We start from the raw sequence: 24,122 nt of genomic DNA on the forward strand, positions 1-24,122 counted from the left end.
AAAGACACTTTGAGGTATGCGCACCTGTCTTTTCTCTTTTGAACTACACTGATTGTGCCACAATGTCACAGCAAATCAGAATTCAGAAAGCCGAACTAGCTGCAGTACAACCCAACATCAATTCGGAACAACCTTTTCCAAGTACTAACAACCATGCCCAATTTTTTTTCCTTTTGACACGAAAGGGACCATATATACAGGAAAGATCCAAGAAAGAACATTGTCGTCTGAAACAGTTGACGATTCAACCCAACTGATACTTCACTTCAGGGCCCTGCACAAGCTCCCCTCCCTCCCGTCCTGACTTAGGTGTGTCCGTTAGGCTGACCAAGGATTTCACAGTATCAGCACCAAATCTGCCTGCAAGGGCGCCTTTCTCAGCGATCACAAGTGATTTCTCCTTGACAAAACTTTGCAGTTTCTTGGTATCGATATCCAGGCGCTCTTGGTCTGCACCAGTTGAAAATGAAACAAGCAATTACAGTCATCCCTATTGTCTCGAAGAACTACCAAAATATAAATATTGGACCAAAGTTTTCTTGTGCACAGAAAGGAAAACAATGGCTTCAACAAATATTTCTTTCAATCTGCCAAAAATGAAGAGCACGTCGGTAAACAAAAGAATCTAGTGTATTCAGACTTCTTTACACCAAAGCCTGCATAACATACTGATTTTAACAGATTGTGTGCAAAAAAAGCTGCAAAGGTAATGCAAGATTTACAACCCAAGCATGATCTACCTGAATTCTGAAATCAACAGTAGATCCAGGCGTACCTTTTTCCAGAACAGTGTGCGCCACATGAAATGGAACACGAGCAAAAATATCTGATCCAGGAAACATTAGCCAGGTATGTTCTTTGGGGTCGTGATCTCCACAAGTCGGGCATACCTCCTTTATCAGCTGCTTGCCAGAGCTTCCTTCCATCTCTTTCATTATGACCTCAAAGGGTGATGGCACACTAGTTTTGGTTGTCCTAGCTTGTTTTCGGAGGGCTGTCAGGGACTCTCTATTAGCATTTCTTATTTTATCATTTTCCACCAACTGGCAGTAACAAAGAACAACACATCAGAAGAGTAACATCAAGACTCCCATCTGGTATGAATAGCTCAAAGCCAATAACTCATATGAACCTGATGCCTAGCCAGAAGAACTTGTTCTGCATCAGTCTCAATGTCAACCAGAGCCTCTTGAAGCTCCTTCATGTTGGGATCCATCATAGAGCTGAAAAATAATGGCAACCATTTTTCCATTATGTCAGTAAATTACACTACGAAGAACACGACATCGTCATATTATAAACCATCTGTGTAAATACTCAATCTTCACTTCATCATAGTCTCAATTCTATCTATTCGTCTTCTACACAATTCTGAAAACCTGAGTAGTATGTGCTTGTACAAAAGTAACACTAAGTTGAGGTAGCATCAAAAATTCTATTTAGCACAATACATTGGCCACATTGCTCCTAGCTGGTGTAATAACACACCTCACGTCTATATTATGATTTTCTAGCTAGTAGCTACTTTAATTTTAAATTTGATTGAAGCATGGAAGGGTATATCAAATAAATTAGAGAACTTTGGCTGCACAGCTTAGATTAAAGGAGGTGCTGCGCTAGGACCGACATGAGCTTGCAGAACCCCCACTCCTTGACCAATGGCATCCCACACAGCACCTGCTCATTTGACTTAACATGTGCCATCTAAATCCAAAATTTCACAATCCCAGTGATTTCATAATTCATCCTACAAGCTTCATTGATCACAAACAAGCTAGCCATGCAAGTGAATCTATGAGTTCTACAAGCACAATCGATGGAACCAAAGAAAATTACGAACCACTGGTTGCGTTGGACTATTCAACAGAAATGCTTTCCTAAATTGATCTCTAGTTTCACTGTCAAACTCATCAATTGATCGGCCAATTGCCTGATGAGCCAATCTCAGGACTAAAATAAAATGCACTGGAGGCTTAATTTGTTCAGCCATGCTATCACTAGCGCTGGGCACCATTCTATTTCTGGAAAATATGTACTCAAATCTATATATAAAATAAGAATAGTTGAACTGCTGATTACAACTTTAGAACTGCAAAAAATTGTGCTTCTCAATATTACAGTCTTACAGAGAGTCTATTTAGACCTGCGGGAATCTGAATCTTAGAGCAACTCCAGCAATAGCGCCTACTTTCTGAGTAGGGACTTTCCCTACTTTTTAGGGGCTAGTTTTTTACATGTAACTCCAGCAAATGTCCCTACTTCTTAGCCCCTACTTATTTTTCTCTTTTAATTCCACACCTCCTCTTGTATACTATTCATTTCACACAACAATTCAAACTCAATTATTTGTATCGCATATCAAATAAACTGTATTTAAATTCAAGATTTCAAACACAACAATTCATATTCAAATTCAATTTTCTTTCAATATAAAAATCACATAGGTCATCATCATCCTCCTCTTCCTCCCAAAGTATATGAAGAAACTGGTATGCAGGCCCTCTGATCATGGTGTTAAAAAGAACCTAGCATGCACAGTACTTTGTAGGCCTCAAAATCATGAACTACAATGTCTGTGGCACTAAAATGCTGGAACACCTTATCACAATCTATCAAAAGCAATGCAAGTGGGGCAGCAGATGCGAGTGGGGCAGGCAGCCGTAATGGCATCTCAGGCCTCTTGGCACAGAAAAACAATGCAATCAGCTCTAGTTTCTGGCGCAATTAGCCTCTTGGAATTCTCCACTCTCTTTGTGCTTTCATTCTGCCGCAACCACCACCTTCTTCAGGTGAACAAAGATCAAAGCTCGATAGCTAGTCTGACTAATTCTTGGTTATGGATGCTAATTTTTTTTTCTTTTATCTGGATTTTGTATTCAGCTGTTTGGTCGCCCCAGTGGCTCACTGTCAAGGGGCAGGTCCCATAGCTATGTGCACATTGCAATGAAAAAAAAAAGAGAAGAAAAAAAAAATTACCTTGCAAGATGTGGCTGTCGGCGTCGGGCCACCGGTGGTGTTGTCGATGGCAGCCGGCCTGCCTGGCGTCTGGCCGGCGGCGCGGCGCGACGAGACGTAGGGTTTCGGAGCGGGCGGCGGAGGGGAGCGGCAGAAGGAAGGGTAGGGGGAGTGGAGGGCAGCGGAGGCCGTCACACGGGAGGGAGGAGAAGCGGCGCGGCAGGGAGCGCCGGCTCCCCCAATATGCTGCTTGGTGCCGCCCCGCCGCAAGTCCGCTCGCCGGCGCCGCCTAGGGCTTTTTTTTTTCTGATTTGAGAAGAAGGGCTATTCAGTTGGGCTGGGCCACTTATGAGTTCGGAAGGTGGACACGACAGCGCCTCATGGGCCTGGGTTAGCCCAGCAGTATATAATAGGTCAAGCGGCCCTTCATTCCGGCACAAGCCTCTCCCGGCCCCGGGAAAAGCGCACACTCGAGGACGAGGAGTCGCGCGGCGCAGCAGAGAGGTGCTTGGCTCGGAGCGCGGCGGAGAGATGGAGGCCGCCGACGCCGCTGGAGCCGATGCAGTGGGCGGCGCTGGAGGAGGAGGAGGAGGCGGGGAGCGATCGAGCTTCGTGATCGGCCTCATCGAGAACCGCGCCAAGGAGGTCAGTCACGTCACGCTCTAAAAAACTCTCCGCATTCCCCCGGTTGTTGGATCAATCCGCTCGAATTGAGTTGATTTCTCTTGAGATTTCCGTTTCGTTCCCCGTCCCCTTCCCTTGACCAGTTCGTCCTTCAGGGGCTGGGTCGGGGTGTTCCTAGCTCGTGAGCCCGCGTGCGCTGCATGCCTGCTTCGTTGCAGTGGCGGAGGCAGGGGGTGGCCAGCAGGGGCCATGGCCCCTCCCAAGGTTGCAGACTTGAAGCAAAAATATAGCAGTATTCAGTAAAGGGGAAAAAATAGTTAAGGCCCAACTACCCTGTGGCCTCATCCGAGTCCCAGACAACTGCTAGATGGGAGCTCTTTCATTCGTGCATCCATCAAGCAGTGCTAGCCTGCTAGGACTTCTCAGATAGCGAACGATTATTCGAGCTCGCACGCCAACGATGTGCTTCCTTTTTGCAATTTGCAGCCGGGCACCAACGTTTGGCCCCACTAACTCAAAATCCTGGCTCCGCCCCTGCTTCGTTGGATCGCTTGCTCGAATTTGCTCTTACGGGATTTTCCTCGAACCGGTTCGTGTAGGTTTTTTCAGTTGTTTGTTCGGATCGAGCGTCCCATTCAGCATCTACGGGAGTTACTCATCGACGGTTTGGGTGTGTGTGTGGGGTGGGGGGGGGGTGTAAGTGTTGGGATTGCCACTGGGGTTTTCCTCCCTCATCCAGCTGTTCGAGAGAGTCGAATTGGGCTGTCACAAATGAAGCGGTTGAGGAGGGCAGAACTATTTCAACACCCTGCTGTTGCGTTGTCCAATTAATCTGGTCTGATGTTCTGATTCGCGTTGTCCGAGAGTTTATTTTGTTTCCTAGTATAGAGCACAAGCTCCATGCCTCCGTTCCATTATTTTATTACGATGGCAGCACGGTAACTGCGTTTAAGCAGCAATTTCTAAAGGACCTTGCGTACATTAACTTTGCTTTGAAAATGGATTACATGCCCTTTAGTTTACACCCTTTTTTACCCTATTGACATGGAATGCTAGCCTGTGTGCTACAGAACGAGGGAAGGGGCAGCAGAGAGGGATTGCAGGAAGCAGAAAGGAAGAATATCAACAATAAAGTTGGCATGGGAAACATAGTGTGTACTAATCGTTAAACTACATACAATACCTTGACATAATGATTTCCCTCTTTCCATTCGTTTTTACTGTTTACTAGTTAATGCAAATTTGGTATTCTAGGCTTCCATTTGTTTAAGAGGCATTTCAATTTGTGCACCCTCATGTTTTATTGTATCAATTCTTTGTTGTGCCGGTTTTGGAAACGTAAATTCTTTTGTGGCCTTGATAATATTTCAGTTGTGAATATGAACATGTGCTGTTGTCTCTCTGGTTACATGCACCCGCACATTGGATGATATGTTAGGAGTTATATGGTGATAAAAAAATAAATTAGGCACAAAGGATACATAGATAGAGCAAAACCATGGAAAATGCTATACTTTCAATGATTTGGTCATCCTTTTTTCTGAAAATCAATATGATCTGTTAAAATAAAAATGATATACCGTCACAGGTTGGTGTCGCAGCCTTTGATTTGAGATCAGCCTCGCTGCACTTATCTCAGTATATCGAGACAAGTTGCTCATACCACAATACAAAAACACTACTTCATTTCTATGATCCCATGGTTGTCATTGTGCCCCCGAACAAAACAGCAGCAGATGGCATGGTTGGAGTTTCAGAGCTGATTGATAAACAGTACCCAGCGAACAAAAAGGTAATGATATTAATTTGGAATTACTATCTGTATTTTTCAGAACAATATTTTTTTGTTCAAGTCTAAACATAGATAATTTTATAGGTCACAATTGCACGTGGTTGCTTTGATGATACAAAGGTATATTCCCCCTAACTGACCATCTTTCTTTACATTATCGCCTGATTGACTTCCCCTAATGTCATACATGTTCCCGCTTCTTTTAAGGGTGCTGTCATGGTGAAAAATCTTTCAGCTAGAGACTCATCTGCGCTTGGTTTAGATACTTACTGCAAGCAGTATTATCTTTGTCTTGCAGCTGCCTCTGCAACAATTAAGTGGTATGTGTGCTCAATACATCACGAAAAATCAGGCTTCAACTTTTATGGTTATACTCTGTTCAAGAATAGGAATAACTTCTGAAGCAATTGTGGGTGTATTTACCATGATATATCTCTTGTGCATCTGTAATATTGCTTCAATTTGTGTCCATGATGCCAATAGCCAAGTTACGACTTGATTCCAATCCAATGGTTACTGCCTTACTGGAGCATAAGAACTTACAACAGCTCTAGAGAAAACAACTCATTTTTAGAAAGTGCATGCATTTCCACGCTTTAGAGATATTTCTGTTTTACTACTAAAACAAAAAGGCATTGTTGTTGAAATATCATAATAACCCGTAAATCCTGCTTTGTGCTGTTCCATGCATAATGCAGGAAACATGCTCATCTTTAAGCACTTCCATTTGACATTAATGATAACCAGTTTAGGTGTTCCTTTATATTCATTCTTCCTTGATCTATTAAAAAGGGCTAAATTCAAGTTCTGAACTCCAGGAAGGCTCTCCGCTTGGCTTCATCTAGAAATTTTGAACATAGAGCTGTACTTATCACTTTATCTTATTGTAGTTATAGATAACTATGTGCTTTTTGAGGAGGTGACATCTCAGGAACAGTGGACCTAATGTGTTCAAATTAGATGGTGTTAATCCAATATTTGGTCTGATTTTTCATACACAGACAGTTGAGTACGTTATTCTGGAAGCTGGCCTTATTGTCCATTCGCTTACAAACTGTGTTGTGTTTCTCCATTGGGATTCTGTCGTACTATCCTTCCCTTCTTAATAACTGTTTTTTTTTTCAATTGGAATCTCCCTTTGGATAAAAGTTACACTTGTGTTCTGATTTCAATATGGTCATATCTCCTTTTCTGATTTCAGTTCATTTGTTTTTACAAGTTCATCTACTATCACATGAATCTTATGCCAAACTTCTTTAAATTTGTTACAGGATAGAATCAGAAAAGGGTGTATTTATTACCAACCACTCATTATCAGTAAGTTCTTAGGAATGAAGTTGTTATTGTGAAGCTTTTGTTTCACCTTCAAGTTAATCATTATATGCACTGTCTTTGTTCACACTGTTTGTTCTCTACTTGATGACCTCTTCTCTGTGTATGCACTGTCTCCAGAACGTTCTCTCCAAGTGGAATCCCTTTTGCCGATAGCGGCAACAAATTGTAAATTATAAGTAGTTTTTATGGTGTTTCAACTTAACTGATTATTATAGTGACTCTTGAGTAGTTAGTCCATTGCACTCATTACACTCTGTATACATTAGGATCTTGAGGTTTGCTTGAGGAAGCAGTCTTTGAAGAATTAAGCAGTCACTTCTTTTTTTGACTTCAATGCCCTTCGTTATCTTATTGCCAAGACTTAGAAGCATAATACAATAGGGTTCACTGCATTTAAACCACTCTAAACTTAACACACAACCATCAAAGATTTTTTTGTTTCCTACATTTTGATGTGTCCATTACTCCTTGTGTTTTACCAAAACAGGAAAACTGGGGGTTCAAAGTTGTTATTCTTCTTTTCTATCTATTATAACCATATTAGTCGTTATTGAAAACCTCTCTTTACTGTCAGGTTACCTTCAATGGGTCATTTGACCATATGAACATTGACTCAACTAGGTAATTCTTTTGGGATAATGCACCTTTGAGTGAAATAAATAGCATTAACCAAGTATGCTCAAACACTTGTGCACAGACCTGAATTGCCTTAACTGTTTGATATGCACTCTGCAGTGTTCAAACATTGGAAATTATTGATCCTCTCCATGCTGAGCTATGGGGCACAAGCAACAAAAAGAAAAGCCTCTTTCAGATGTTGAAGACTACAAAGACTACAGGAGGGTATGCCTTCAGACCATCAATTACAACCTCTTACACTTGCTGGCATCTGATAGTCTTCTGATAAATCATGTTATTTTTCAATTTAGAACCATTCCCACGTTATGTGTTCTAAATATATCATTCTAATACAAGCTATTCCCTGAGTAATCTTTTTTTTTTTCATTTAGTTGTATATTTAAGATCTAAGCACATGAAGCTATTCTCTTTGACATCTTTATTCCAGGGCTAGACTTCTGAGAGCCAACTTACTGCAACCATTGAAAGATATTCAGACCATCAATGCTCGTCTAGACTGCTTGGTGAGTAGGTCTACGATGTATTTATAAGAAAACACCTTCTGTTAAACACTGCTTAACATGTAAAACCAAAGAATATTACAACACTTCTTATTTTATACCTTATTATGTTGACATTGGAATGTTTATGATGGGCTTGCTCCCATTGGATTTAACTTGAAGCTCTGTGCTCTGAGGGCTAAATTTAATTGTGATACAACTGATGAATGTCTGGATGCACATTAGACATTTCAGATTTCTGAAGTCTGAATCATATCAGCTTCCCATTTTCTTGAGTTTGGTTTCTGGACAATTGTCAGATATACTGTCCTGTCATGTAATCATCTTCCCATCCTTTTGTGAGTCTTGACATGAAGAGCAATGGATTATGTATTTCATACTTCCTTTATCTATGGTTGGAAGTCCATACAAACTAAAATATTTCTTAAAAATATAATAAGATATGTCATAAATTATGCTGCATGATATGTATAGTAATGCACATGCAAGCAAAGTAAATTAAAATGTTATCTTTTTGTTCAAAATAAATGTGCATGCAAATACTATCTGTAATTGCTAGGTTCTGGTATTGCGATGTACTAGCTGCACGAGGCCTGTATTCTTCTTGTCAAAAAACATAGAGCAAATAGTCTTAGCTTCTAACTTGCAGACTGTCCTTCAATCATGATTGTACCAATTATATATGTTTCTTCATTTGGTGGAACAACAACCATGTACAAACGATATCTCAATATTTATCTGGAACATTTTTTTTTGGAAAGTGCCACCTCTTATAATATTCCTGTGCACGATCTTTAGTATGCTTGTGCAATTCTGAAATGTGGGATCTCATAAGTATTGACTTATTATTTAAGTTAAACTCAGAAGGGTACAATGATATGTTAGAGTAATAACATGTTTTCTAATTTAAAACATTAAATTATTTCCAGGATGAGCTAATGAGCAATGAGGAACTGTTTTTTGGCTTGACTCAGGGTCTTCGTAAGTTTCCAAAAGAATCAGGTTAATATACTGCTCTCCTCTCTTGTTGTACTGCGCTGTGAATTAAATGTGACTCTCACTGTCGCAAAACTCTCTTCTGCTTGCTAACACTAGATAAGGTTCTCTGTCATTTCTGCTTCAAGCCCAAAAAGGTTACAGATGAGGTATTGAAGCCTGCCAATGGTAGAAAGAGCCAGATGCTGATTTCTGATATTATTATTCTAAAAACTGCTCTGGACGCCATACCATTCTTCTCCAAGGTCTGACAAACCATTTTATTTTGCTTCTTGAAAAAGAAATGTGTATGATCACTGGAAAATAAGTCAATGTGTTTAATGTCATCATTCAGGTTTTGAAGGGGGCAAAGAGTTTTCTTCTTCGCAACATTTATCAGACTGTATGTGAAAATCCTAAATATGAAAATATGAGAAAGAGGTAGTTTTGTGACCTCCTGCTTCAAAGTGAAAGTTGTATGATCTTTTGAATCCACATAAGATTCACAGATCTATATTTGCTGGGAGGCTTTTGCCTCACAGTTTCAGTTAAGAAAAATGCACAGACTATCATTTGGTAGCACTATGATAAGTAAATTACATAGTGAAATATGAACTTGCTCACCCTTCACAATTTCATATATTCTTCTGGGTAGCATTGCACTGAACTTTTTTAGAAAGTTTAAATGGGCAATAACAAAAGTAGAAATAATTTTCACTAATTGATCTTGCTATGTTACCTACAAGTTTCAATATTTAAAACAAAGGTATAAAACTAAATTTGAAACGAGATATGTACCATAGTTTCTTCCAAATTCTGCTTGTAGTTATACTGTTTCACCTTGCAGCAGCACTTATGTTTGTATATTGTCAAGCATAATGATCATGTATGGTATCCTTAAAATCAGGTTGCTGTCTAAGATTTCTATATCTTAGCCAGTAGGCCAGTATTTCAGTGACCACAATTATATTCCTTGGCATTGTTAATAATTGTTGCCACACAGTCATGTACCTTTTTTAATGTTCTTATATTAACTTTTGTGGTCCTAGAATTGGAGATATCATTGATGAGGATGTGGTTCATTCAAGGGCTCCATTTGTAGCCTGCACTCAGCAATGTTTTGCTATTAAGGCAGGAATTGATGGGTTGCTTGATGTTTCTCGTCGATCTTTCTGTGATAACAGTGAAGGTGGCACTTCTTATGTACATCCATTCTCAAATTTGTATTGTTCACATTCTTAACATATTGTATTGCAGCCATACATAACCTCGCCAGCAAGTACAGGGAAGAATATAATATGCCGAATTTGAAGATACCCTATAATATTAGGCAAGGATTTTACTTCATTATACCCCAGAAGGACATTACTGATAGGCTTCCTAATAAATTTATCCAGGTATATGAACATCATCTTACAAAACAGCTTGTTAGCTATAATATATATGATAACCATTATTTGTTTATTCATGAATTCTTGATAATCAATCAGGTTGTTAGACATGGGAAGAATGTCCACTGCTCAAGCTTGGAACTTGCTTCAGTAAGTTAATTTCCCTGTGTTATTACTCTAGGCATCTTAGTAATTATATGATTTGTTGCCACACTTCAAACATTACTATAACTGCGAATGTGCTGGTTTAGCTGTATAGCTTTCTGATCACTAATACTTTTTTTTTCTTTCACAAGATACACTTCTCTTTTATCAATAGTGCATAACTGACAACCACGACTATACTTGGAATAGCTTTATGATCAAGTATTATGTATTCCATTTTGCAGCTAAATGTTAGGAACAAGTCAGCTGCTGCAGAATGCTTCCGCCGCACAGAACTTTGTTTGGAAGGTTGCTGTAGCAATAAACATTGATATTTTTGTTTCTATTGCATTTATTTCTTGATTGGAGTTCTGTTATTTTACTGGTTGATTTCAAGAATATATGGGTCAAGTGTATGTTCCACTTAAACTTTTTTTTTGAGGAAAATAAAATTATAAGCTTCTACCTAAAATGTGACGTGTATATAACATGTTCCATATATTGTTGTTGCACAGAGATAATTTGCTGTCGTCCTTCATTTAAGTGGAAGCAGTTAAGCTACACAGAAGGGTGGATGTCATTACTCTATTTATGTCTTTTGATCCCATGCTTCCAGTTTGCAGTGATGCTTTTTGCCAACCAGCATTGCAAATAATGCAAATCAACAGCTGAATCTACAACCTTGAATGCATTTTTTGCAATTTATCTCATGATTGCATGCAAATCAATTCTATTATCCTAACATTTGTTTTAAAAAAAAAAGAAGCTTATTTGCATGGAGCACTTGATTTTCATGCAAGCCTAAATTTTAACTACCATGCAAGCGTCTATAGAAATCTTTAAGCCGCCTAAGTCTCTTGTTTATCATTTTCAGGTCTTATTGACGAGATCAGAGAAGACATTGGTATCCTTACATTGCTTGCTGAAGTATTGTGTCTATTGGACATGATTGTAAATTCTTTCGCACATACAATATCTACAAAACCTGTCGATCGCTACACAAGGCCAGAGTTCACAGGTAGGTGACTTAGCTCCTAGTCATGTATTTTGTTACTCCCTCCATTTCGTTATATTAGGTCATGCCCACCATTGCACATGGACTGAGGAAATCCATAACCAAGTGGAATTCTATTGTGTCGACCATGCTATGTGTTATCAATGCAAGAGAAAGCAATCACTTCCGCTCACTTGAAACAAGCAAAAATAACAAAGATAAATGCTCTATACATGCATGCTTTGGTTGCACATTTTGAATTACAAGTGTGATGAGAAAAATAAAATTAAGTACGTGTTGCCTGGATATTATGGATATAGAGAAAATAAGGAACTACTGCAAGTGTGAATTATTTTGTTGTAGTGTTCTAGGAATCCATCTCTGGTTGTTCATAATTTTTATATTTTGTCTTTAATTAAGCAGATGATGGCCCAATGGCAATCAATGCTGGACGACATCCTATCCTGGAGACCTTACATACCAATTTTGTTGTAAGTTACCCTTTTTGTTGATTTCTCCATAATTACTTTAGAATCATTTCATTCTTATAATTTTTCTGGTTAAAATGTCCTTGGTCTTGTTTGTCATACAGCCTAACAATATCTTTCTATCTGAAGCATCTAATATGGTTCTTGTCATGGGACCAAATATGTGAGTGGCATAATATTATTATAATATTCTATCTAAGTTGGTGTTGCTGGCTATTCATTTATCTGTGGAGTTCATCTAGTCTCTGGACTGCTTGCTGTTGCAGGAGCGGAAAAAGCACATATCTCCAACAAATATGCTTAATTGTTATTCTTGCCCAAATTGGCTGTTATGTCCCAGCTCAGTTTGCATCATTAAGAGTGGTTGATCGCATGTTCACACGGATTGGTAACGGAGACAATGTTGAAAACAACTCAAGCACGGTATGCGTTTGAACAGTTTGCTCTAGACTTATAATTCCCATACTAGAATAAATCTTGGTCTCTTCAACTTTATTCATTGCCTTATCATACAAACTATTTATGGAGTTACAGAACTACTCTAGAAATACATAACAGTACAGTAATTAGATTGAACAGAACAGCTATGCACAAACAGTTAACTTGTATGGTATTTCCATGATATTTGGCACGATGATTGTTTTAATTTTGATTTCTTTCCTTTCCTACTATCTGCTATGTGTTTTTACTAACCTTGGGGATTTGAGAGATAAGCGCTGTTCATTAGGGCTTTTTTTTTGTGTGAGAAACACAATACAGACGCAGACGCTCACAAACACGCACGTAGCCTTCGTTAGGGCTGATGGATATATAGAGTCCTCATGGGCCATATGGACCTAGTATATATGGGCCCTGATATACTTAACATGTCTTAGCTTAAAATCTTAAAATTGTCAAACCTGGGCAAATGAAGACAATTGTTGTTGTTAAACTGTATGCAGTTGCTCTGCCTTTCTTAAATAGTCCTTATGCTTTTTGGTTGGTTGGAGCACGAAACTGGAAATGGAATAAAACCTCAGAGATCATAAGTTCAGTACACAAGTTTGTTCGTATTTACAAATTGCAGTCTGCTTTTTAATCGTACAAGGTTATGTAGGACTATTTGACGAAACAATTTGACATGTACAGTTTCTTTCCAGGAGGTCAGATTATTCATCAGTAGGCTGTAGTGTGTTTGTCACTCATTAGTAGTCTGCAGCAGCAGAATTATTCTTTTCATACTAATTTGATTGCACAAAGTGTGTGTTCATTTATTTATTTTACTAGTGAGTGCACATATTTCATGGGTATGTAGCAGCTGCCATTTGTTTATCGAGCACCTTAAGATTTTCTGAAAACAATATTATTAATGATGTATCTAATTACCATAATTTGTCTTTGCAGTTTATGACAGAAATGAAAGAAACAGCTTTCATCATGCAGAATGTTTCTTCAAAGTATTTCTACCGTACTGTTTTTTTTTCCTGTCAATCATGCAAGAGATCTGTATATTTTTTGTATTAAAGAGAACACTGTTGAAGATTGGAATTTGATATTTCTGGTATTTCTCTTGAACTTACAGGAGCTTGGTTGTTGTGGATGAGCTTGGAAGGGCAACATCTTCCTCTGATGGGTTGGCAGTCGCATGGAGCTGCTGTCAACACCTTCTTTCTGTCAAAGCGTAAAAACTAGTAACCCCTTATTAACAACATTCACAGGAAATGTTTTCTTATTCCTTGGTGCTGTAAATGCATGGTTTTTTGAATGAGGGTCCTGGCTTTTGTTGTTCTGCATTTCTTGCATAAAAAATTATAGTTTACACCTAAGTTAATTTCCTGAATCAAGTATTCAATTCCCTTTTCTAACCTCTGGGCTGCTTACAGCTATTGATGATCTGGTAAGCAATGAATACACACTTTTTCAGCTTATTGTTACCCTAGGCTATGCACTGCGGATTCAAATGATAGTTTTTTGTTAAACTAGTTACTAATATTGCAGTGGTTTATGGGTCGTGTAGAGGGTCTGGGTCATGTAGAGGAGCTGGTGTGAAGCCTCTGCATAGGTCGTTTTTCTGGGTGTAATTATAATAGGCGATCTGTCTCTTATGTAATGTTGCCAACCTCCTTCCACCTACTAAGAGGTCGGGGGTTGCTTTATAAATTATACGAGGCTATTTACCCCCCCCCCCCCCACCCCCCTTTCTCTCTATGATATAAAGATACTCAGCTCTCCTGCGTGTTTGAGAAAAAAATATTGCAGTGGTTTTATATCTGAAGTAGCTATGCATCAAGCCATGGTACTATCATGCCTGATGCTGCTGGCCATGTTATTTTTGGGTAATGTTGGTCCACTGTATCACAAATTCAGAATTCATGATGTGGTTTTTCTGCAATGGACTCAGAGTTGTAAATAGATGTTTTATTTAATTATTACGAAAATAATACTATTATTGGTCGAAAATGATACTTTATACTTCCTCAATAACAACATATACGATGCAGATACACTGTTTTTGCCACACACATGGAGGGCTTGTCAGAACTGGCAACGATGTATCCAAATGTGAAGATCCTCCATTTCGAAGTCAACTTGAGAAATGACCGCTTGGATTTCAAGGTCTGTACCCAGCACTGGCAATTTCAGGAATTTGGTTCTTCACGTCTGTTTTAACATTAACATTGTACCAACCGCTGCATCAGTTCCGCCTGAAGGATGGCATCCGACGGGTACCGCACTATGGGCTTCTGCTGGCCAGAGTGGCTGGTCTCCCTGCTTCTGTGATTGACACAGCGACGAGCATCACTTCACAGATCACAGAGCAGGTACCTACTTTTGGCCATAACAAGGCTATGTCATCATCTCTTGAGGTTATATATATATATATATATATATATATATATATATATATATATATATATATATATATATATATATGCCACGTAGGATGTAGCCAACTGCTGAACGCTTCACCCTGTGTGTATATTTCTAGGACACCCATTTCTATTTCCCATTTGCATAAAACATGTTTCCTTCACCTCGGGGTTGGTGATGTCTGTACTCAATTGAGCATGGAAATTTTTTTGTATTTGCCCTTTGCAGGAAATGACAAGGATGGATGCCAACTGTGAGGAGTTCAGGTCTCTTCGCATGGCATACCAGGTTGCACAGCGGCTTGTATGCCTGAAGTACTCCAACCAAGGCGACGACTACATCCGTGAAGCGCTGCGGAATCTCAAGGAGGGCTATGCTGCAGGCCGGCTAACATGAGAAAGAGGATGTTCTCTGCTAGAATTAGATCGGTATGATCTCAGGTCCTTATGTGACATGTTAGTATGGTGGTAAGAGTTTTATCTGTTGCTCGTGTGACACACTGCATTCTGTTGGTCCTCAGGTGTACGCCGCTGGCAGGATCCATCAGCCAACGCGTTTGTTCTTTTGTCCACGCCAACTCCTATTCATCAAAGGCACACCATTATGGTTGTAACCCCACGTGACAAGTAGAACATGTGAATTCCTAGAGCAAATCAGTTGTATATGATCTCAGCCACAGACCGTTTGCATGTGAAACACCAAACGAACAAGATTATTTCTGTCGATACATATTTGTAGATTTACGCAAACAATGTTGGCATTGTCTTCTGCCCATAACACAGTACGTACGTAGCACTTGAAAGATGACACACGGTTCATGAACTAATCCATGTACAGTAATCTCTCCGTAAAAGCAGCCATGAATGCTCGATCAAGAATATCAGCACCTCCAACTTCCTAATCACATGTTTGAGATAATAGGGAAGTAAGAACATAAGAAGCCCTCAAAAAATTAACTGGATTTTGATGTAAGCAGGAACGTTTACAAATAATCATTCGAACATACATATGAATCATCAGAGAAGTTTAAAGGATTTACACCAACCATGCTGGCAATTTTGTTTCACCAACAGCACATGATCGCTTGAGACTTTAGAGACAATCCATGAGCATTAGCAAAAACAGAGACTACTCATGAACGAAGAAGCAATGCATCCAGCGGAATCGAGCAGCAGCTAGTATCCATGAAAGTCAGCCCGGGCCTGGCGCTCCATCTCCGGCAAGAGGCTGCGGCGGATTAGGCGCAGGCTCTTCCCAGAATCCCAGCCGTGGTCGGCCTCGGCGCGGGCCGCATCTCCTTCCGCGCGGTGACCACGGTGGCGGTGTTGTCTGAGGCGGACGAGCCGGGGGCGGTGGACGGAGGCAGGGACGGCGGCGGGGTCGTCGGCGACGGCGAGGGCTCGACCATCCTGACGCGAACGGTGCCGTAGGGGTCACCAGGCGGCCAGTTGCCGTCGTAGACGACCTCGTAGCCTCCGTGGGTGGACGACACGATCATCGCTCTGAGCCAGAACACGAGGACCTCCCCGGTCTTCAGCGTCGTGGTCCTCGTGCGGACACCAACCGCCGTCCCGGGCCTCAGATGCGCGGAGGCGCTGGGAGACCTGGCCGAAGAGACGGCGGACCGAGACGGCGGCGTCGAGCGGGAGACGACGGGTTGGCGCGGCGAAGCGTGTGGCCGAGGCCGCGGCGCGTCGGTGCCGGAGCGGCCTCGGGACTGAGAGGCGAGCGGCGACGGAACTTCCTCGCGCGGTGGACGAGAACGTGGCTCCAGGACCTTGTCGCGGACGCCTTGGCGCGGGTGGGGAGGCGGCGCGGATGGCTTCTTGGCGGCCGAGCTCCTGGGCGCCAAGGGCTCGGGCCTCCTCCGCTGGAGCTCGCGGCGGATACTCCGCATGCCGGAGGAGGAGGAGAGCGGCGGCATCACCGCGGGAGCGGAGAAGCGCTGAGGGACAGATCGGATCGAGGAGTGGAGGGGTGCCAGAAGCGGAGCCGATGGGAGGACGAAGAAAGGGAGCAGAGGTGAATTTTGGGTTTGCGCGCGAGGGGAGGGAGGAAGAAGGAGGGCGTAGGATTTAAGCAGGCGATTCGCAGATTGGGCCGAGAGACGCGGTTTTGGGCGAGTCCGATCGGAAGTAGGATGGATCGGATTGGATGGATGGGCCACTTCCCGTGACGGGCAAGTCGATTGAGTTGAGAGGCCGGGTGGTATCCAGCCGTTGGGCTGGCCGGCTGGGGATCCATCTGTTGCTGGGTGGGACCGCGGCTGGTGGATGCTAGACTAGGCCAGTAGCCCATTAATTAGCCTACTCCTTTCCATCATTTGCCATAAACCCGTTTTAAGTATTTTGAGATCAACATTCTCGCTGGCCTATTTGATTTTCCCCCCTTTGCCCCTCTAGACAATAAATAAGATTTCTTTTTTCTCTCAACGAGAATTGAAACTTCCTTTTCCTTTCTCTAATCAATAGAGGATTTGTCCTCGAGGAACAGCTTCAGCCGACATCTATATGGTTCAAGGACAAAGCTTAATAGTTAAGAATTGACACCACAATCATTGAGCATGGCTGAACGGTAGATATCCTCTTCTCCGGTGCTATCGTAACATGACTATCATGTGCTAAATTATTATCTACCTTAAGATGCGAACCTACATGCACGAAACCTAGCTGCTGCAATCGTCCTGCCTACATCCGTATAAAGTAATAAAACTTGGATGATGCTTCAATGTTCCGATGATCCACGGTATCTGCTCAAACATCAGAGCCAGCGTGTATTTCTGAGCTGACCTGGTGCTTACTCCATCTCAAGTGACCTGGCAATGCGTGCACTCAATTCAGATTTCAAAACACCCAGTAGGTTTGTGTTTCCTCGAACCTGTAGAGACTCACCATGCATTACTAGCACATTACAAACTGTCTTTCCGACAAAAAGAATAGACCTCACTGGTTAAAAAAGATAAAGATATGTTGCTATCTACCCCCACTGATTAATCCTCCTCCGTTGTCTATAAACCAAACTGCTGAATACACACCATCAACTAACACAACCACTATACTACATTTCTCTTTATGTCAAGGCAACCTACGTGTATGGAAGCCGCTGTGTGTGTCTTATCAAATTATTGACTTTTGTCATGATGCTTCAATGTTCCGAAGATCTGCCTCAAGAACTGCTTTTCGCCACGGTATCTGCTCAAACAGGGCACACTAGAATGATTATCACAGGTAAAACAGAGTGATCGTATGTTTATGTGCTGATCTGGTGGCTTACATCTCAAATGACGAGATGCTCAGGCACATGATGCCAATCGCTATGTGAATGGGTACAGTCTGCTTAAACCTCTTCCTGTCCAAGAACACCCTCTCAGAGAAAACTGTGGTCAGACCAGAAATGAGTAAAATGCCCCATCCTGCTGGTACGCAGCGCCGGAAGGAGAATGAGCCCTGTTAACAATGTCATCGGGTGTTAACTTTTGTTAAAGAAGAGAACCTGGAGAGATCCCAATGTGAAACATCAACAAAAACTATACCTTGAAATAGTCTTTGATGAACATTGAAGAATATGTGATTCGTAGCAACATATCTTTACAGACAGTCAAGGCACAAATGAAGTTGTTCAGGGGAAAATGTATTCAAGAAAAAATAGAATAGTAGACTGGTGTGATTAAACAAAGGATACTGAAGGAATTAGCAGCAATTAATCCAAGAGCTCCAGCAGATTTAATCAGAACAACATTTAGAATTATGTAAATCACCGAGAATAGAAGCAACATATCATTTGACTGCTTAAGCTGGTTTTCATTTGCAACAGCATGAAGAAAAGCTTCAGATGTGCCTGAAAGCACAGACGAACATAATCAGCACAGTTTCATCTGTGCTAAGGAAGCACACACTAGCATTTCATGATAATTTATGTTAAGATAACCCAGCTCTCGAAAATATAAATGCATCACATAAACTACGTTAAACATTAGTAATAGCAATAATGTAAGTATGTAACCCAGTAATAGCTATCATATTTAGCAGGGACCAAATAGACCATTAAACTGTTATCTACCTACTGTACTATATGCATCAAAACTGAAACAAGATTTAACAACATAAGTAAAGGCAATTATCCGGAAAAAAAAACAGCTAGGACAAAGTAAAAAATAAATATACATTCATTAATTAATTTTATGATATATATAATATAAACATGGAATAATCATAAAGTTGATACTGAATACAAACCGTTCATTGCTAAGCTGATGATATAAAAACAATAGTAACGAAGAATAACTGAGGCTTCTCTATCACTGTGCCTTTCCCCATAGAGTAGTTTTAGAAGGGTATATGAATAACTAGGACCAAATGAAATGATCACCAAACCTGCACAGTTAGAGAATACATTAACTGATTGTGGACTTCTCAAAGGAAACAAGGACAATGAAGACAACAATAACTAAAAACTATTTTTAAGAAGAATGCAGGTGATCTGATTGATTGATTGATTGATTCTTACACAAGGTAAGAGGCGTGAGTAGATTAATGCTGGAATACAAATGTAACAGTGTCAAAATATGTACCTATTAGCATAATAAGCTTTAAAGCCCCAAGCAAAGAGCCTTCAAGATTGGATATATTTTGGGGAGTTTCTCCTGTGGATAAAGGTCATACAGGTAATATTAATCAACAGATACAATAACAGTACACCTATCCCAGTAAATTTTGTTAATATCGACTAGATGCTAAGTAAGCAAAACTTTATATAGGGCCTTCTCCAGATCAATAGCCCATTCAAATAATGTGATGAGTGCAAGGCCAAACACTTGAGGTAAAACAATAACTTAGCCAGCATGAAAATTCAAGAGTACAAGAAAGAACCTGCCAATCGGGCAAATGTAGTATATGAACTCTCCTCAAATGGCAAGAAAACTATCCGAACAACCAGACTCCCTGCAAAGAGAAAATAAAAAAGAATATATGTATATATTAGTTGAATCCACTACAATACTAGCAAGCAAAAGTAAATGAAAAAAATTGCTGTCATACTTGCCTAATTTATCCACAAGACCATAGGCGGCCTGGTTGTATGGAGTATCAAATGACACAAGAACAAATTTTTCGCCTTCTTGGAGGATCAACTTCCTGAAAGTCTGGCCTGTAAACAGCACGCACATGTGCAATAACTGTTTATCATAGTCCATCAGGTTCAATAACCTGACAATAGTTTGGCATCAATAAGCAAATGGAACTGAACTCGTGAGAAATCAAACCTAATGATACAAAAAAAATGCAGATACAAACTGAGAACTAACCTTATGGGAAGGAGATCAGAAATTTTCATATCAGTAAATAAAAGAAAATATGACAAATATCCAAAGAAAATGAAGGCCCCATAGACAACCTGGGACAAAGAAACTAGAACCAGCTTGTGCTGCAAAAAAAGAAATATCATTTTAGTGTTGAGCTTAAGGTATTTCATGACAACAGTAAGTTTTTAACCCAAAAAACAACAGTAAATTAGGCAACTAACTACAATAGAGATTCAATAAAGTAAATGACTCATGACTATTACCACTTTAATACGTCCTTTTACGAGGATGAAAGTTGTTAAACAACGGAAGAGTGTAGCTGCCGGTTCAGCATACACTCTTATATTATAGTACTTCTTTTTCTGGGAAATAATATACAATGGCTCTGCCAGTAACTCCAGAATACAAGCAAATCCTGTCATTTCAGGAAAAAAAATGTCAGCTCTTAACATATGAAAGTGTCAGAAGACAAGGTGTAACAGCATGCAAAGTGAAAGGGCAAGGTCTGAGGTTTTCATGCAACTATTTGTGTCATCCCAGTTCCTGAGTAGATGCTTAGCTAAAAAGACAATTGTATACAGTGATTATTTATTTATTTTCTTTTCAGTTTTGAAAAGAGCTTAGGGTAGGCTGGTGGAGTCATTAAAATCATGACTGAGTAGCTCCCTAACATAAATAGGTGTCTGATCCTCCAGACTGCACGGTGCACCATACACTCAGCGAAAAAAGCAAGTTCATGAGCTAAAATGTTACTTTCTTAACATGAAACACTGCAACCTCCAGAAGAAAGCACATAAAATTTTTTATTTCCTTAAAAAGAACTTTTAGCAAGTGTGTGGAGCTGATATCACTGTCAAACAACTAGATGTAGATGTTGATTCAGCGCTCAGCCTATTAGCTTGTCCTAGTTGATCCAAATAATCAACAGGTTAATTGGCACAAGAGAATTTATCCTCAAAGGAATACTGAATATCGACTATCATGCTCCGCATGAATATAGAAAAAGATGACATACCGATTATCAATATAGCTTTGGCATAGGGGTCAGATAGCTTCAATTTCTTTACCCTCAACACAAACAGGCTGCCGATAGAAGTAATTACAATGGCAAATGGAACTACCATCCAAGCTACCTTTAGTATTGCTTCATCAGTCAGCACATCACTGTAACAGAAAGATAAAGTCATCATTTCGAAAGGCTACTCCAAGGCAACAAGGATTAGAAAGAACACTAAAAGCAGAGTGAGTTGTCCTGAAATTCATAAAGTATAGAACTAACAAACTTTTTAATCCATATAGAAACTACTGATCAGAGGAGCGAGTGACGAAACACCAATCTCACATTTGTACAATTTGGAAACCTAGGAATTACATTAATCTGCTGCAGATGTAAGTTTAGAAATCCTAACATTTTCTAAATTGTTTATCTTAGATAACTATACAACAGGAAGATTTATGAACAATGAAGATTAAATTATAACAAGAGAATCGGTGGTTGGAGATGCCTATGAAAAGTATGATGTTACTGCCCTTGGGTTGGAGATGGGAGGGATAAGGAAAGAAATAAGGTTTAGACTAGAGTCACCTAATTTTATAGACTACCCTACTCCTATGTATGTTTGTGTGTCAATCGTGAAATTGACTTTTAAGTTTTAGCACAATTCACTTTTCTCTATTCCCTTTCTCTACAACATTAGGGCTCAGTTCTCTAATAGCTTTCTCTAGTCTCCCTTTTTCTTCATCACTCTTAAAAGATCCTAGCAAACAAGAGAATCATTTCTCTGAGATTTTTTTCTTCATAATCTCTGCATCCAAGATTCCAAACAGAGCTATGCATAAACACAGAGTACAAAAGTTTCACATCAATAAACAGAAAAGGCATCATATCAAGTAGGAGTAACAATCAGATGGCCACACCGATTTGTTCATATTAAGTGGTTGTGACAAGTGAAAATTCTTAAGGCATAATTGATGTACTGTTGATTAATCACAATAAATATATATGCCTCACAGTTGAACATAAATAGATGAGCCTCATAATCAAGCATAAATTGGTTCATGAACTCCATAGATTCATTTTAATACCTCTGGGAATCATTACGCAAGCATGCACGCCGAAACCCCTCCCGGCTTAAAAATAATATGCAGTTCATAAATAGAGGAAGCTGCAATGCGAATGCCTGCCAAAGTAACAAGAAAATAAGTAAATATTTCTATTCGATAATGTTAATCAACAGAAGCATCCATGAACATAGAAGAGCTATTGATTGAGTATGTGGCCTTGGTTACTACTGGACTATATGAAGAAAACAACATAACTTGCCTTAAACCACCCAAGCAAGTCATGATAATTCATAGTCATTTTTTTAAGTGTTAACAGATCCCACAAATTCACCATGAGATAGAACCACAATGTATCCACTCCTGAACTAGATCATCACCAAATTCCAAATTGAGAGTAATCAATACCTAACCACAAAGGAGCCTGAAATTCAGACAGGGCGTGCACAAAATTCTAAGGCCCACACGAGAACTACGACCTGAGTCGAAACCTGAAGACGAAATTCCACCGTCAAACTGTAAAAAATAACTCCACATCACGTGGATCCCCCAATGCAAGCGTTTGCATCCGGAGGCAACGGAAATCGTAACCCCATTACACTGCAGTAAAAGGAATGAACAAAGCAGAGGAGAGATCCACACCGACACCGCGCCGTCGTCCGCGCCGAGCTGGCGCACGAACCAGATGTTGAACACGAATGGGATAGCCCTCGAGAGGAACTGCGCCGCTGAAACAGACACGGGAAGCGTTAGATCCCCAAATCCCAGCATCCACCAGTCAGTAACCACCCGGCGACCGATCGATCAAAGCGGAGGTGGAGGCAGGGCCCGAGGCGAGCTTACCGAAGTTGTACTTGAAGACGCCCATCACGGCGGCTCCGGCCGCTGCCGCAGGGGGCGCCGCCGCGGCGGCAGCCACCCCTGCTCCAGCGAGAAGCGCCGCATCATCCATCGCCCCCGGCTTCGTCGGCGGCTGCAGAGTGGAGTGCCCCGCGCCCGGCCGCCCGGTGCTTCGCGCGGACGGAGGAGCCGGGCTCGGGCCCAGCGGCGGCAGGAGAGTCGCGGGCGGCAGGCCGGCGGCGAGGCGGCAGGCGGGAGTGGCTGCAGAAAAGCCCGCGGGAGTGGCCGCAGCGGCGCGTGTCAGTTTGTCATCGGCTCCCGTCCATCTGAGATGCGATCCGATCCGTTCAATGCTAACAGCCTCGGGCCCCTGTGGGGACGCTTTTCAGTTAGTCCTCGGTCCACAGTTGCACACTCCACACCATGCTGCGATGTGATCGCATCGGCATACAAGGAACAAGGTAAAACTGATGTGTTCTAAATTCCGGGAATCCTCTTGACGTCCATCACTTTGTTAACTAGTTGCATATTTATTTGCAGTATTGATCTTGACCTTGTTATTTGCGGACCACTGACTTGGCCCCGAGAACTATGGATACAAGTTATATATATTTTGAGTTATTAGATCGATCTAGAAAGTTGATAAAATGAACTAGAATAGCATCCTACGTAAATAATTTGGAAAGAGAAATGAACTAGAGTGGCATGGTATCATAATTAATTAGTTAACGAAAGAATATTATGAGGTACCAGAACTCAACAACCACGATACCATTATACACATACAAGATGTGTGCTGTGTCAACGGTGGCCATCCATTAAACAGATAGAAGATGTATGCTTTCTAAAATTTGGTACATAATATTTACATCGGACTGAAACTAAAATTTATTATTGGGTTTCTCTGCTCCACACAAATTCATTAGATGGCCCTTATCAACACACATCATCTCACCTTGATTCTTGCTCGTTCGTCCATGCTCAAATTGTTAATTTAGACTCTAGAGGCACCACTCTAGAGCCATCAGTTCACACTCCAGAGCTCTCCTGTTGTTCATGCCGGAACTCTGCACGGCAACCACCGTGGCTTGTATAAGACTAACTTCAATGGGCGCCATGCATATCTGCAAGGCAACCAGCGAGATGCATGGCTCCGGTATTTTGGTGGCTCAGCTTGTATGGGCTGTTCTCCAACGCACGCAGGCAATTTGCCTTTTGCTGGCCATCCAAAGTTC

At 40.9% G+C, this 24,122-nt stretch overlaps 4 protein-coding genes across 9 annotated transcripts; 1 reads left to right on the top strand and 3 right to left on the bottom strand.

The window, feature by feature from the left end:
- Window positions 1-15: 15 nt before the first annotated feature.
- Window positions 16-3,273, bottom strand: LOC112879434. Its single transcript, XM_025943681.1, has 4 exons — window positions 2,977-3,273; window positions 1,133-1,223; window positions 776-1,043; window positions 16-450 (listed from the first exon to the last, which is right to left on the bottom strand). The coding sequence occupies exons 2-4, from the start codon at window positions 1,217-1,219 to the stop codon at window positions 245-247; spliced, it is 561 nt and encodes a 186-aa protein (XP_025799466.1). The 5' UTR covers window positions 1,220-1,223; window positions 2,977-3,273; the 3' UTR covers window positions 16-244.
- A 134-nt stretch (window positions 3,274-3,407) lies between these two features.
- Window positions 3,408-15,439, top strand: LOC112882047 (DNA mismatch repair protein MSH4). 5 transcript variants are annotated; one of them, XR_003226585.1, is made up of 25 exons: window positions 3,408-3,600; window positions 5,168-5,371; window positions 5,456-5,491; window positions 5,579-5,691; window positions 6,643-6,688; window positions 7,281-7,327; window positions 7,442-7,549; window positions 7,773-7,848; window positions 8,775-8,847; window positions 8,941-9,086; window positions 9,176-9,261; window positions 9,870-10,009; window positions 10,078-10,217; window positions 10,311-10,361; window positions 10,601-10,664; window positions 11,230-11,373; window positions 11,773-11,840; window positions 11,942-12,000; window positions 12,104-12,260; window positions 13,221-13,284; window positions 13,399-13,497; window positions 13,700-13,713; window positions 14,318-14,432; window positions 14,516-14,638; window positions 14,916-14,993. XR_003226585.1 is itself a non-coding variant. In XM_025947017.1 (25 exons), exons 1-24 carry the CDS (start codon window positions 3,487-3,489, stop codon window positions 15,081-15,083), a joined length of 2,430 nt encoding a protein of 809 aa, XP_025802802.1. In that variant the 5' UTR covers window positions 3,408-3,486; the 3' UTR covers window positions 15,084-15,115; window positions 15,208-15,439. The 5 variants fall into 5 exon arrangements, 3 of the variants coding, with proteins under 3 accessions (XP_025802802.1, XP_025802803.1, XP_025802805.1); XM_025947017.1 differs by lacking the exon at window positions 13,700-13,713 and adding an exon at window positions 15,208-15,439 and having other exon boundaries at window positions 13,221-13,273; window positions 14,916-15,115; XR_003226586.1 differs by lacking the exon at window positions 13,700-13,713 and having other exon boundaries at window positions 14,916-15,013.
- A 485-nt stretch (window positions 15,440-15,924) lies between these two features.
- Window positions 15,925-16,611, bottom strand: LOC112881212 (serine/arginine repetitive matrix protein 1-like). The gene has a single exon (XM_025945893.1). The coding sequence runs from the start codon at window positions 16,609-16,611 to the stop codon at window positions 15,925-15,927; it is 687 nt and encodes a 228-aa protein (XP_025801678.1).
- An 885-nt stretch (window positions 16,612-17,496) lies between these two features.
- Window positions 17,497-23,188, bottom strand: LOC112879566 (protein RFT1 homolog). Of its 2 annotated transcripts, none has more exons than XM_025943842.1 (14): window positions 22,891-23,188; window positions 22,690-22,775; window positions 22,072-22,166; window positions 21,002-21,150; window positions 20,250-20,401; window positions 19,990-20,108; window positions 19,728-19,891; window positions 19,556-19,627; window positions 19,258-19,329; window positions 18,923-19,060; window positions 18,369-18,524; window positions 18,220-18,272; window positions 17,961-18,133; window positions 17,497-17,878 (listed from the first exon to the last, which is right to left on the bottom strand). In XM_025943842.1, the coding sequence occupies exons 1-14, from the start codon at window positions 22,997-22,999 to the stop codon at window positions 17,809-17,811; spliced, it is 1,608 nt and encodes a 535-aa protein (XP_025799627.1). In that variant the 5' UTR covers window positions 23,000-23,188; the 3' UTR covers window positions 17,497-17,808. The 2 variants fall into 2 exon arrangements, with proteins under 2 accessions (XP_025799627.1, XP_025799628.1); XM_025943843.1 differs by lacking the exon at window positions 22,891-23,188 and adding an exon at window positions 22,456-22,538 and having other exon boundaries at window positions 22,690-22,751.
- Window positions 23,189-24,122: the final 934 nt, after the last annotated feature.

Source organism: Panicum hallii, chromosome 2 (genome assembly GCF_002211085.1).
Source record: "Panicum hallii strain FIL2 chromosome 2, PHallii_v3.1, whole genome shotgun sequence".
NCBI lineage: Eukaryota > Viridiplantae > Streptophyta > Magnoliopsida > Poales > Poaceae > Panicum > Panicum hallii.